This window comes from Ambystoma mexicanum, chromosome 8, assembly GCF_040938575.1.
Source record: "Ambystoma mexicanum isolate Mex_15411 chromosome 8, UKY_AmexF1_1, whole genome shotgun sequence".
In the NCBI taxonomy this organism is placed as follows: Eukaryota; Metazoa; Chordata; class Amphibia; order Caudata; family Ambystomatidae; genus Ambystoma; species Ambystoma mexicanum.
This window is the reverse complement of record NC_090929.1, coordinates 411,070,363-411,085,076: the sequence shown is the minus strand read 5'-3', so window position 1 is coordinate 411,085,076 and position 14,714 is coordinate 411,070,363. Positions and strand designations below refer to the sequence as shown.

At 44.5% G+C, this 14,714-nt stretch overlaps 1 protein-coding gene across 1 annotated transcript in view; it reads left to right on the top strand.

Annotated features, from left to right (window-relative positions):
• Positions 1-14,714, top strand: part of CLCN6 (chloride voltage-gated channel 6) — a 510,100-nt gene that overhangs the window by 315,915 nt on the left and 179,471 nt on the right. Inside the window, exon 14 of the mRNA XM_069609912.1 lies at positions 5,343-5,472. Within this exon, the coding sequence (XP_069466013.1) occupies positions 5,343-5,472 (130 nt within the window). The remainder of the gene's footprint in view (positions 1-5,342; positions 5,473-14,714) is intronic.

The following is a 14,714-nucleotide window of genomic DNA, read 5'->3' as shown; positions in this document are numbered from 1 at the left end:
TATCTAGATGGATTGTACAATGCATCACTCTCTGTTACACTCTTGCTAAGAGAGAACTACCCTTCAAGCCAAGAGCACATTCCACTCGAGGCACGGGGGCTTCCATAGCATTCATTGCAAATGTTCCCCTTGAGTCCATCTGCAAAGCGGCAACCTGGAGTTCTGTGCACACATTTACAAAACACTACTGTCTAGATGCACACTCTAGATCTGATTCCCAGGTTGGGCAGGCAGTATTAAGACATCTTTTCTCTACTGTTCCTTCTCATAACCCACCGCCAACTCCGGGTACTGCTCGCTAGTCTATGCACAGCATGTGATTCTAAGCAGATTAACAAACATCAGAAGACAATGCATTACTTACCGTAAAAGCATTTCTGATGGTTGTATCTGCTTAGATTCACATGCGCCCACCCTTCCTCCCCGCTTGGATGGAAGGAACATAGACATCTTTCTATATTTCTCTCTTTTCTGTACTCACTCACGTCTAGAAGGCTCCCTCAGGGCAGAAAAATACAAACAGAGGGACCTCGACGCGTGAGGGATTGTGGGTACAACGCACGTCACTATAGGGATAGTGTTACAGACACGCCTTGTCGACGTCCCCTTTTCGACTACGAAAAACAAAATGCAATACTCCGCAGTGACCACTGGATGTCGGACCTATGCACAGCATGTGAATCTAAGCAGATACAACCATCAGAAATGCTTTTACGGTAAGTAATGCATTGTCATTCTGGAGGAGCTGAGGAAAAGGTCCCCCTTGGCTCTGGCTGCACGAAGAAGGGAATCTCTATCCCGATAGTTGAGCACTCTTGCTACTATAGGGCACGGAGGGGCACCCGGCCTGGGTTTTGCTGTAATGGTGCAGTGGGCTCACTCTATTGCGAACTGTGGCGAGAGTTTCAGAGAATCCAGAAGCGTAAGTAGGATGCGTTCGACAGTCTTCCATGGGTCCATCTATCTTATCCTCAGGCACCCCGATTATACAGAGGTTGTTATGTCTGGAGCACGATTCTAGGTCTTCATTCTTCTTGCTAACATCTAGTACCTGCCTCGACAGGGCGGATACTTCTGCCTGAAGGGCAACAATGTCGTCTTCAGCTGTCCCAACCCTAGTCTCCACCTCTGTTACCCGAGAGTCATTCTTCTCCATATGGGCTTTGATCGAGCCTATGGTTTCGCTCATATCGTCCAGCTTGGCATGAAAAGCGGTGAACCCCTCACGCATGTATTCCATCATTTTTTGTGATTCACTAGATTCGGGGCGGTGGGGTATGGGGGGGACTCGCACGGTTTCTGCGCTGTTTTAGTAAACCAGTTGATAGAGCTCTGCTTTTTGTTAGCTCCTTTGGTCATGATCCCGCCAGCCCTCAAGGGAAGCAGGTTGCACAGTGCGTGAGGATCAACGTTGACCAATCTGGCCCAGGAGTCTTGGCTCAGCGAATGGCAGTGGGCGAAAGGTATGCTCAAAAGTTCTTTTCTAGGGGGTGATAGAGCGCAGTAACACATGTCTCCAAGCGGTAAGAAGGCTGTCTCAGGGGTCCGGCAGCGGGTGACCTCTGTAACTGTGAATTGGTGAAGAGTGGTCACAGCAGTCCAGGAAGAGATGAGACGAGCAGTATCTGCTCATTGCATCGAATGCCATTCCATCGGCTTGTCTGGTTTATGGTCATTGCAACAAATTCCTTGCATCTAAACGCATTTGCATAACATATTTTCCATCTAAAAAGTTTCAAGAGGCGGCCGCCCCTCCCACAGTTAGGCCCGGAAGACCTGACTTTTGGGCTCGAAGTAGACCGCTCACTGTGAAAGCGCAGTGCGGGGTTCCATGGGGAGGCCAGGCATTAATCTACGAACCCTGTTTTCTCAGAGACAGTCCCACCTCGGTGCAAGGCAGGACCTGCAGTGGATCAGCGGACAGCAGACTGTGGATTTTGTAGGAGAATCACGGCACCAGTAAGGCAGGATCGGTGAGGAGGATCTTCCCCTGCACGGAGCTACCCACTCAAGCAGCCATGTCTTACGAGCGCAACAGCGCCCCCCCCAATTGGAGGACCCCTACTGATATTCCAGAAAAACATGCAAGTCACTTGTGAGTTGAGGGACTGCATAGACAATATTGGCAAACTGGTTGCTAGTTTTGGATATTGTTGTAATTATGAGCGTGGAAAGCCTCCACAAGCCCCTATGCATAACTTTGGCAGAGTGATGATCTAGCATTGTCTGTCATGCCCAGACTGTAACTGTCACTGACAGAAACACGTTTACAGTGCAAAGACAGTTTTCAAGCTCTACCTTCCAATGTGATTGCACAACTATTGTGATCCTCAGCCAACCCCTGATGTATGTAATGCTTTTGAATTATTTATAGAGAAATTTGAACCAGAGTTTTTTTTAAGATTGCCAAATATAAAGATAACTCAAGTCCAAGTGAGGACAGTTGGTTTGACAAAGAATGCAAGGGAGCTAAGCGCTACCTACCTAAAATGATCAAGTGGCGCATTGACTATTTGTTTGAAACTGTGAGGATTGCAAGACTGTACGATACACTACTGATAGAAAGGAAGACACATGTAGAGAAAAATGGCAAGTGGTAGAGATATTTACAGAGCTCAATGATCAGAAGGCTCTTTGGAGGTTCTCTGCACAATAAACAATGGGGACTTTTAATACAGTAGTTTCCATGTATTGGATCAGTGTAGAAGTATGGTTCAATCACTTCTGAAGCCTGTACACAGATTGCACCACAAGCATTTAGCTAGTGGATGTACTGCCTGTTACTAATGGGTCGTACCTTCCTCTTTACATCTTAATTTTTCATTTACTTAAATAGAGAACGCAGCAGCCTCTCACAGGGAATTTTAGGCTTCTGGCCCCAAAGGTATCTTAGTGGATTGGTACAAAGATATGATAATGTGGGTCCTGTCCAAAGAATAGTTCAGGAAGTGCTATTGAAAAGCCAGATCCCAACATCATGGACGAAGGCTACAGTGATTCCCATCTGTAAAAAGTGAAATAGGAATTCTCCAGCAAACAATCGCCATTTTCACAGCTGGAAACCATGGGTAAGATTTACAGAAATATTCTCCAGTCACACCTTAAAGAAATTGTGAGAAAACACCTTCTTTCTAATGCCAGGGTGGGGTTTAGAAAAGAGCAGGGCACAATAGATCAGATTTTTAGGTAAGTCTTATTTATTCAGAAATATGTTGTTCTCAAGTGTGGTACACTTTGCTTTGTTTTTATTGACTTAAATGCAGGTTTTGATTTAATAGACAGGTACAAATTGTGGAAGGTTCTGGTTATAGATATTGGTCTTAGCCTATAAAATATTAATTTAATCAAGCTGCTTTAGGCTGGGAATTCAGACTTTGTAGGGTATGTATTCCATCAGAATGTACAATTGTGCGTCCCTGTTACCAAAGGAGTCTGAAAAGGTTGTGTGGTTGCTCTGGATCTATTCAGCCTATTTTCGAATGGTTGTGCTTTGGAGGATGTAGGAGCAGATGTACCCGTCATTAATGCGCACTGTGGTCCTCATTGCTCTATGCCGATAATGCTGTATTTATAGCACGTATCAATCTGTCCCCAATTAACTTGCTGACAAATTATTTAGAGAGCTTCTGCAACAAAAGAGATTTACTAATAAATACAGGCAAGAGGAAAATCGGAACTCTTCAATCCTTGAGGAATAGGTTTCTAACAACAAACAGTGAGTTGAAAGAAGTTACTTTTTACGATGATCACTGGGTTCGAATAGCAGCAAAGGGCCACTGGACACAGGTTATTTGAGCTAAGGATTATGGGATTGCCACTAGTGCGTTCTTGAGATTGCGTATTCAGCTTGGCAAATGTAGGATTTTAGGGTGAAGACTTTCAGTGGCAATGTTTGAAGATGAAATCTGGGGAGAGGTGCCTTCATTGGCCCTGACGATAGTTCTGACGATAGTTAATCAGATTTCTGAAATCCATGCTATCATCCCCTACTGCTCGGCTGCATGCTAAGTTCAAGATTAAGGGAGATAACCATCTAATTGCCCTCATGCCCCACCTAGTTTTAGTCAGGGTATAGTGTACACTGGCTGCTGATCCTTCTCATGAATAAATACAGGTTGTTTGTAGATTGCAGGCTTGTAGACCAGTTCTTTGGTTCAGGCATGTCTTTCTTTGCCTTACCCCAATTGGCCTAGACAAAAGTGAGACAAGAATGAGGTGGCCAAAACCTTTTGGAGTATGATTGAGGGCAATACTGTGTGTGCCATTTTATCCACCATATCACCAATAGGCTATTTAACTGTCAAAATATCTTGGCCCTTGGGTATTATTTGGAATTCATGCCATCTGTGCAGGTAAAAACTGCTTTTTATGGTGGTTTTCAAATATTATCAATTGTAGCACTCCGAGGCAAGCAGAGAAAACTAGAGGCTTAGGACATGGTGTGCACTTGGGTTCATGGCCATACTGAATCCGTGGTCCGTGTTTTGCTTCTTTCCTTTGCCTTTGCTATAGAAGGTGAATGCATTAAATGGTTGAAAACAATGCGTAATGATTATAGAATCGTGAAACTCCAAGTGTTATAGAATACCTGTAGACTGATGGATATCCCCAATGTCAGGTTTGTGGTCCGCCAGTTTCTTTGGAGGGTATTGAGGCTTAGAGCTGGGGTAGTCTAATAAAGGAGATTAATTGTTTGTCACTCTAAACTACCCAGAGGAATTAGTGGATCAATAATACAGAATGTATTACATTTATCAAGTTTCTGCTTTCAATCAAGATTTGACCTCCATTACATTACATATGCTGTAATTTGTATGTATAACTGCATGTCATGTTGTCATGCACAACTAGATTGCGAAGGCAGTATAACAGAGGAGAAATTATGTTCCTGGAGATTTTGGTTCTTTTAATTCTGGCTTTACTTCCTTCATAACATCACAATGAGCATGTAATGTAAGCATAATGGGATAAGGCATGGTGGTTGGATGCTCTGTAGGATGAGGGCATGCCAATATGCATTGCACAGAATTAGAGACAGAAAATCTTTTAGAAAACCTTCTGTTCTGATCTGGCAGTATAGGCCTATTCCAACCATGTTGTGAAGGAGGGAGATCAAGGACTAACTGAACCAGAATCACAAAGCTTATTTTTCCCATTTCGGTTTTCTCAATATTTTTTGAACTTACTACTCGCAAATTTTGGTTGAGCCATTAATGGTAAATGGGTTGAGCAAACAACCTTAGAATATGGCCTTTGTAACTGGGGAGGTTTGCTGCTATAAAACCATGTACATTCATCTTTTTTGTGAGAAGCAACATGTGTCCCTCTGTGTTCCTGAACAGGTCTCCTCCTCTGAGGAGGTGAATTCCACCATCAGGACCTTCTTCTGTGCAAATGGCTCCTACAACGACATGGCCACACTATTCTTCAACCCCCAGGAATCTGCAATCCTACAGCTTTTCCATCAGGATGGTGAGTATATAGGTATGACCCCCTGAAACCAGATTCCTCCCAGGTATTGCCTGCAGCATGTTTTACAGGATGTAATGTGGGTTTGCATTTGTTGCAGTGCATGAATCTGTTTTAGATCAGCACGCTATTCATTAGCTGGCTGTCCAATGGATAGTCCATATTTTACTTTAACATAAACCTAATGTATTTTATAGAGTGCATGTTCAGCCCCACAGGCGTATCTTGGAGCTTTACACATATACCAGATGTTTTTTATTACCTAACACAATGGTACTTTGTTCCCTAATATAGCTTTCGGTAGTTTCCATGAGTGGTTCAGAATAGGATCCCTGTATGGAGGGAATCTTCTTTCCACAAATCTTCTGAAAGCCATCACTATCTTAAATGGTTTTCTTTTCTGTCATGAGGAGTAAGAAAGAATTCAAAGCACTGCAGGATCCTATTGCAGTCCAACCTCATCCCGTGCCTGACTCCATGATTGACTTCACCAGGCAAGGGAAGTACGCCCTTCAATACCGCACCAGCTTACAATATAAGGATTTCTCCTGCCACAGCTATATTAGTATGATTGAAGCAGATGGGATGAGATGACACCACTCATAAAAATACTCTCGGTAGAGGTGTGGTCACGAGCACTGGCTATTGTATATAAGGGTTAACTACTATAATAACAAACAGGTTAAATGTGCGTGTGCGGACATAACAGTAGTAGGATTCCGCCCACAGGTGGAGGACCTGGTCATCAGCATGCCATTTGATGCAGAATATACCTTTGGCAAACACGATGAAATGTTAGGCAAGAAAATTAAACTGTTAGATTGATAGGGCATCTAACATGAAGACCTTATGACAAAAGGGGAATTTCACCACCAGAGGGCATACCAACCTCTGACAGCCCCAATTTTTTTAAAGAACCTCTCTTTAAAGTAGGGATTGTAGACAGAGCGACAAGGCCTAACTATCAGGTAAGTTTAGTAGGTCATCACAACACACAATTAGTCCACACATTGCTCTAGAAAATACACTTTGCTGATATACAGAAAACAAATAGAAATCAGGTGAAATAAGTGCATCAGGTATAATAAATAATATTAATGTGACACAAAGCATATTATGAACAGTAATTGGCAGATTCTCAAACAGTAGCGTGAATGAAAGGAGTGCAGAGAATGCACTAGTTTATTTAAGAAATGTGCAGGTCACCTTTACCTCAAAGATACCTGTGCATGTCTGGAGGGGCTGGACAGTAGCACAAAGATGAGCTGTCACGCCTGCTCCTGACACTAATGTATGACTAGCACCCAGCAACCACATGATTTCTTGGAGCTCATTTCACAGAGACAGGCCCTTAATGGACCCATCTCTCTGAAATGCTGGAACAAAAAAAATGATTTTCATCCCAGCCGCAGTTTAAATCACTGTTGTCACAATGAAAGGAAAATTCATAACTGGGTCAGAAATAGCTCCGTCATGATTTGCGCCACCCACGCCTGTTCCCAATAGGTGCAGAAGGTGACCCACATTTAAAAGCGCCTCCTGTTTGTGTATTCAGGTTGCGGTTTTAAATGTGCAGAAACCCCCCATGATTGGCACAAATGGTTGAAAAATGACACCTGAAGGAGTGCATGTACAATGTTCTCCTTCTGATGTTCTTTGTGGATTGCAATGCTCCTTTTTCGGTGCAAGTGATTGGATGTGCAAGCACATCTCATCACTTGCACCAAAAAAGGTTTTGAGAATCTGCCCCTTAATGTATAAAAAGAACTTTGCTAACCCACCTGCCTATGTTTGGACCCACACTACCACAGATGGGCACCCAACATAAATTAACAGAGGGTGTTTTGATGAATCTGGACAATTTGTTCGTTCTCTCCAGTGGGGAGCCACCTGGTTTGATGCTAGGGAGATGAGCCCACAAAGCAAAACCCTACCTAGGAGTCTGGGCATGTGGGACCTCATTGGATGGACTCCCCTCCTGGGGCAAGTGTTGGGACAGTTTTTCGGAAGTCCACCTAAGGGCTTAGTAAAATCATTAAAACGAGACAGTACAAGACTCCACTCTATAAGGTTGTACCACCTGAGTATATGGTAGCGTAGAGGGAGCAACCAGGTTTATCTTAGAAGGGAGAGAGGGCTGTAGGAAAGAACACAGAACCTGTAGTATACCAAGATTTCAATAGAAACACTCATAACCAGAAGTATTATAAAAAATAAAGGTTTATTATAAATGCAAGTAGGCCAAGTTAAGTCTTGGGGTAAATACTGTTCATAGAGTCATAAACACATTTATCAAAACATACCCCTATGCTTGAAGGTACACAGACCAAAGCATAAATCTTCTTCAGAATACCTAACAGTAATTCTAGGGAAGTCAGACCTTTTCATATACATTTAGTATAGGCCACACCTATTGATAGGGGGGTAAAACCAGTAGTTACTTTTTGTTTACTTTTCAGTAAGTCAAGGATAGTAGACCATGTCAGTTATGCAGTGATGCTCAGAAAAGAAATCACATAATAAATGAACCTGCAAGTATACTTTTCTGAATAGTAGAACTCTTATTTAAGGAACAGTAAAAACCTATAACTAGTTTTCAGGATAACGCAAGTTATACTACGTGAGTAATACCTTTTGGTGTAATATACAATTACAATTGCTTTTCAGCTCAGTGGAACGCAGACTAAGGTGAGCAAGAACTCTTAACACTCATTTAGGATTTCACCAGGCAGACCAAGGTCAGCTACACCTAAAGAACACTTTAAGAATGGGACACAGCTATTCTAGGCGGGCAAAACCTAATGCTGTATTATGCTATCACAGTTGCTTTTCAGCTGAGTCGAACACAGACTGATGTAAGCAATAGCTCTTTAACTTATTTTAGGATGGCACACCGCTAACTCAAGGTAAGTAAAACCTATATACCTTTTAAAGGAGCTACCAGCAACTTAAAGGCAAGTATAACTTAAGGTAGACTTGTTATAGACAGGCTTAACAGAAAGTCAGTGTAAGCAAGGCCCAATTGGGGCACTCATACATTTATATCCTAACAGGAATAGTAAAGTGAAGCGAACAGCATCACTTTTCGGGAAGAGGCACAACCAATTGACAGGTGAGTAAAACAACCTTATATATACTTTTCAGAATGGCACAACACAAATTCAAGGTAAGGAAGAACTTGTGTAACTGCTCACTCTGAGTTACAGTTACCAACTAACTCTTTCACAAGTAAGTACTTTTCAAACACTTGTTATACTTTTCAAGACCGAATCGTTTACTTATCCAGTCCTTCCCTGGTCTATTGTAGGAGTTCCCTAAGAGGCAGAAGATGGACCCTAGTGGTCTAGGAGCCAGCTGTGTGCAGGGTGAGATAGGGTTCAGTTGCAGAAAAAGACAGAGTTCCTGTGGAAGACTGTTCAAACAAGTAAGTTATGTTTGTTATGTTATGTTATTTTGCATTTATATAGCGCCTTATATACCATTGGTATGGTCTGAAGGCGCTGGTAGGTTGAACGCCCTTGGGAACCGAAGTTCGGGTCAGTATAGAGAGAAGAGAGAGTCCAAAAAGTGCGTGTGCGCACCAGGTATGTGTGCAGCTGGTGCGGAATTCAAGTGGTAGCTGCTTCTTAGCGGTAGGTGTGGTGGTTGAGTGGTCAGGGGTATGTGTTCGCTCTGGGCATCTTTATCCAGGACGAGTGTGGCTGCGTTAGGCCGGAGCAGAACGCCTGGCTGGGGGGTGTGAAACCAGCAATGTCTACTTAGAGTGCTGTGGAGTGAGCGGGAGAATGTAGATATGAGAACAGTTATACCGAATGGTGTCATAGTATCTCTGTGTTCTAGTTGAGTGGTGGTGTAAGGGAGAGAGTAAGCGTGGGGTGTGGTATGATGTATGCTCTTCCAAATGTTCCCTGTATTCCAAAGCATATTATGTATGTTACGCAATTCAGCATACTCATCTGCTCTACAAATCCATCCGCTCCAAGCGTTCGTAGTTCACTTTAAAGTTAGTTAGGGTCCAGGGACTTCTCAGAAGACACCCTAGGAGGATTTCAGCAGTGGACCTGGGTGAACTAGATGAGAGGACTCCCAATCACAAGAAACACCCCAAAGCTTTACTGAAATCAGCTTAAAGTAAGTAAATGCCCCAGCCAACACAGTACCTTAGCACGGAAGGAGAGTTGAAGCAAGAAGACTTCAGGAGCTGCAGCCAAAAACCTAGTCGATGAATTCCTTTATCATGAAGACTGAAGTTAGGACACTGGAAGGGCTTTTGCAGCAGGGATCACGGGGAAGGCTCTAGGCAAGAGGTTCTTCATATTGGTTTGCTCCGCACAGAAGAAGAGGGTGCAGCGGGGGAGACTTTAGGATCTGCAGGCAAAAACGCGGTCTCTGAATACCTTGTCATGGAGACTGAAGACAACACACTGGAAGGGCTTCTGCAGCAGGGCTCAATAGGGAATGCTCCAGGCAAGAGTTTCTTTGCGGCTGGAAGCAGCTCTGTGGTTTTGGCCCTTTTCAGGAGCCAGAACAAGACTGAATATCGCTGATTGAATTTGCGTTGCTAATTTGGTCCAGCACTCTGGTGAGGGGACTTCGAGGACTGGAATCGCATCTCTGGAGGTCCAGCAGGATGCCACCAAAGTTTTAGCTTGATTCAAAATTGGGAAGACCATGCACTGCACAATGGCTCGTGGTCCTAGGGTGTTGGGGGTATTGCAGCCTCCTGCAAGGTCGCAGCACGACGTGGAATGGCTCAAAATGCAGGTCAACAAACAATGAGGGACTCCAAGCCAAAACATACAGAAATGCAGGTCTTCTTGAGTCTAGTGGATCTCTCCAGGCTATGGGTAGTGTCGTTGTTTTCGGAGTCCCCAGTCACTTGGAAGAAAGGGTAACAGCAGGCTCCGGTTACACAGCAGTCTCCCCGGTCGCTGGAAATCATCCGCGTTTTCTTCATTTTCCTCTTTGGATTCAGGTCCAGTGGTCGACTATCTCTTCAGCTTCCATGATCTGACTTTTATGTAGGAACCCAGCCAATCAAACAGACGTGCAACATTCTAACCTGGGGCTTTGGCAGTCCTTTCAGGACAGCCAGCGTCTCAGTTTGGACTGGATTCTCGCAGGCAGGCTGGAAGTCAAAGGGCTGCAGAGTATTGTACTCCTCCCTCGCTTCCTGCCTTCACAGACACTCTGGATCCTGGGCGGGCTTGACCCGAGGTCTCCCGCGAAGATAGAAATCGCACAATCCAAGGAATGCTAAAATAGCAAAAAAAGAAGACTGGTGGGGGGCCATTTTGGTAAATTGAGCACCCATGGGGGCCTTTACCGGGCCTGAGGAAACAGCCAGCAGTAAAGGTGCACCGAATTGGTAAAAAGGATCACTGCCATCAGCCATTAAAGGTAAGCTTGTCCCTGTAACAGAAATGTTAGTTAGAATGAGAAAGGGGATACATTGTATCTCCCCAGCACTCCACATAAGGGGGGGCGTGCTGGTCTCACCTAAATAAAGTTTAGAGAGGATAAAATATCCTTTCTATCCTTGGGAACAGTAATTCTCACAAGGTTAGCCAGAGAAAATTAAAAGGGGGAGCCCGAAGGGCTACCCTGTAACAACAAAAAGGTAAATACCAAAAGTTGTCAATTAAAGGACACTATGCAAGGCATGAATTAGTTTTCAAAAATTGATAAGCAGAATTTGCTAATTAAAACTTATTTGATTAGCAATTTTGTACTAACATTTAATATCACCAGAATTAGTTGTACCCCAAGACATAACATTAGCAAGAATGCAGAAATGATTTCTATGTACCTCCTGAAGTATAACATTACTGCAATATCAGTAAAATGTAAAGGTTTGCTACATGAACGGACAAACAAATGATAAAGAAAGCTTTCAGTTCAAAGCTCTGTGTGGCTGGGCTATGCAGTCAGAATTCCAGCACAGTGCTGTTTTTACTGGAAAATGAAATGTTCTTGGTAATAATATTTCTTTGCACCTAGTTATTCATGCACAATAAAAGCTACAGCTTTACTTCAGGCCGTTAGAACAGTAGTTTCTTCCTGTGGTACTACTTGCATTACTGGTACAAACATAACCATGGAGCTGCGTGGGTGAAAGCAGGGGCACAAGGTCGGTTTTCTATTTTTTGTTGGTAGTATTTGTACTCACTATTTTAATTTTTGGGGAGTATTTGCCTTTCTTTAGGGAGTAAAAGTGGCTGATACACCCCTTATCTGATGGCCACCGACACTGCCTAAAGATCAAATGCACATTTCTAGTCTTGCCAGCACTGGTGTGGTTGGGTCAAATGATTTGCCTAGGATCCACATACTTTGGTTAAGCAGTGAAGCCAGAATCTGCCAGCAATCTAAGCAACTTACCTGCCACAAACTTCCAAGGTCTAATTAGTACCCATTTGTTTTTTTGTTTCAGGAACCTCAATGGTCTTGTTTATTTACAAAGTACACCCAAAGCAACCTCCTTTGAGTATTTGCACCACCCTGAACAAAAGACTACACATCTCAGAATGCAAAACCATGTTTGACCTCATGGATGAACTTGGCTTTAAAAAAAATAGCTTTGAGTCACTTTCTGTGCAAATGTGGTGTTTAAGGCATCTAGCTTCTTTACACATTGTGAGTTACCTTTAATGTTAAATCAGCATGAACTCTCGGGTCTCCCGTTTACTCTTGCTTCAAAGCACTATTGTGATGCAAGTGCTAACATCCCTGATCACAAATCAAATCTTGCAACTCATATTTGCTGCTGACAAGTTTACAGCTGTAATCTCCTTTGTTATCTGTGCAGCCAGCCAACAGGAAAGAATAAATGATTTAGCTTTCTGCAGGCTTTATCAGTGCAGAGCTGTGTGCTAGCAAAGGGCTCTGAGCCTAATATTTCGCCACCAAATGGGATAAAACAGCCCTGCAATTTTAACACAGCCTGATGGCAGAAAGTATTTTAAATATTCTTTCAGTTGTGATTAAAAGAATATTTAGAAGGCTTTCAGCCAGCACTGGCTGTGGTTTTAGTGCGGGGCTGAGTGCAATCAAGTGGCTGGAATTGATATTTCTCCCACCCGAACAGGTGGTAGAAAATGTAAACCCAGCGCAGCCACTTGCTAACAGCCCTGCAGCAATAACACATCCTGCTTGCAGAAGGCATTTGAATAGTCTTCCATTCTCATGATTAAAGCGCTACCTGTGGCACCAAAAACCAAAGATATTTTTTTAGAATAAAAAGTTGGGCTAGGCTCCTTACCTCTCGGGCCTGTGTTGTTATCAAAGCCACATTGGAAAGGCCCACTCTGCCTAATGTTCCGCTACAGACAAATTCCAATTCCTAGAAAATAGGCAAAAAGCAAGTGATTACCCACAGCAATGCACAGGCTCATTATCGGGGGGTGTGGGGGCTCGAGAATCGACAGGGCCCCCTCATCGCCTGTTACAGAATGGAAATAATATTTCTCAGATCCGAACAGGTGGGATAAATATTATTACCAGCGCAGCCACTTGCTCCAACCCAGCCCCGCAATCGTGGACAGCGTCAAGGCCTTTTGACCCTTACAAACAAAAGAGGCCTCGAGCCTCTGGGGGCCCAGCTACTGCCCTCATGTTTCCAGTCCGCAAAGCACAGCAAGAAAAGTCTCAATTTTCGTTCTTGGGCTTTTAATATGCACTTTGCAGTGCTTGCATTAAAGTTATGGCTAGTTAGTGTAAAACATCCTGCTGGCTCTGGATGCCTGTTTCGTGATAAATTTGGCAGCTAACCTCCATGCATCACTGTTTTCAATCTCTCAGCAGGCAGGCTCGGACTGGCCTATAGGGCAATAGGCCCATTGCCGAACTAAAAACACAAAATCCTGGTGTGGGCCAGTTTTTGTGGTCAAAGTGGGCCACTGACTTGGCCAGTATGATGTGTTAATTTACTCTGTGGCTAGTTGTTTTGACCAGTGTTGCTGAATACATAGGGTGACCAGACTTCCGGTTTTCCCGGGACAGTCCGGGGAAATCTCCCTCTGTCCCGGGGTCCCAGGAGTTTTTTCATTTTAGAAACCCCGTCTGGGGTTTGCATGGTTGGGTGGCTACGGCCCTGGTTTTGCTGGGACCAGATTCCGAAATCCCAAAATCGGGTCCGGGTGCAAGTTGGCTGCAGAATTAAATACCACCTTGAAATGCTTCTTCTGCTTTTTTGGGATGTAAATATCTATTGAAATACAATCCATTGAATTTGTCTAGGTTTAAATAAATGTTGGGGCATTTGATTAGCTGTGGTAGCTCGCTCTTTCCCCTGTGCGGCAGCAACTTGGGGCCTCATGGCCAGTAAATGAGTGGTTGCTTTATCAGTAGGGACTCCTCTTCCCCTCAGTGGCCGCAGCCAGCTATCCTGGCACTCCCCACCCCAGGAGCACTGGCCTGGGTGAGTCCCAGGTGAGGAGGTGTGAAGTGCCGGCTAACAACCCTGCCACAGCGGGGTGGGGTGTCGATGACTCTGTTATTGTTTTGTTCCAGGCTCCACAGGGGAGTGGGAGGACTTCCCCAGCTCTACAAAATCAACTTAAAAACGTTAAAATGAAGGCATTGACTGGCCACCAGGGGGGCGCACGAATGAGCTCTTCCTCCGTGTGAGCTCTCCCTCGGTTGTTCGTGAAGTGGCTTGAGCCCCCACTTTGGAACCCCCCCCCGACAAAAAGTGGAGAGGAGCTGCATGAGTGTGCCCCCCCCCCCGACTGGAAAACACCCAAAGAAAATCAGTGTGAAATTGATGGAGAAACCATTGTGTGAAGAGGAGGATACTACAAGGCTGACGACATGAATGTGAAACTGCGGCCGTCCCCGGCAGAAAATTAAACTATTGTTAAATAAACAAGACTCATCGACCGGCGGATCGACCCTCATGGGAATGCTCTTGAGGACCCCTCCTACATGCAGCTGCCTACTGAATCTCGCAGGTCTCCGAAACCCATCTCTTGTGGGCACGAGGAGAACACTTCCTCATGAAGCATAGCACGCGTTGAAGATGAACCCAGTGAGAATCTAGAGCCCGCTCCACTCTGCTTCACGCAAAGTGTCCCAGACAGGCCTTCCCTTGCCTCTGGCGGTGTGCGAACTGCAGACCCCCTCCCAGGAGACTGTAAGTAGGGGAACAGCGGGGGCACCTGGAAGCAAAGGGACTCTGCGAGGTGGTGCTATGTGGATGCGGCGGGCTCCGTACTCCCCCGCGTAGTGCAGGCAACAGCAGGACG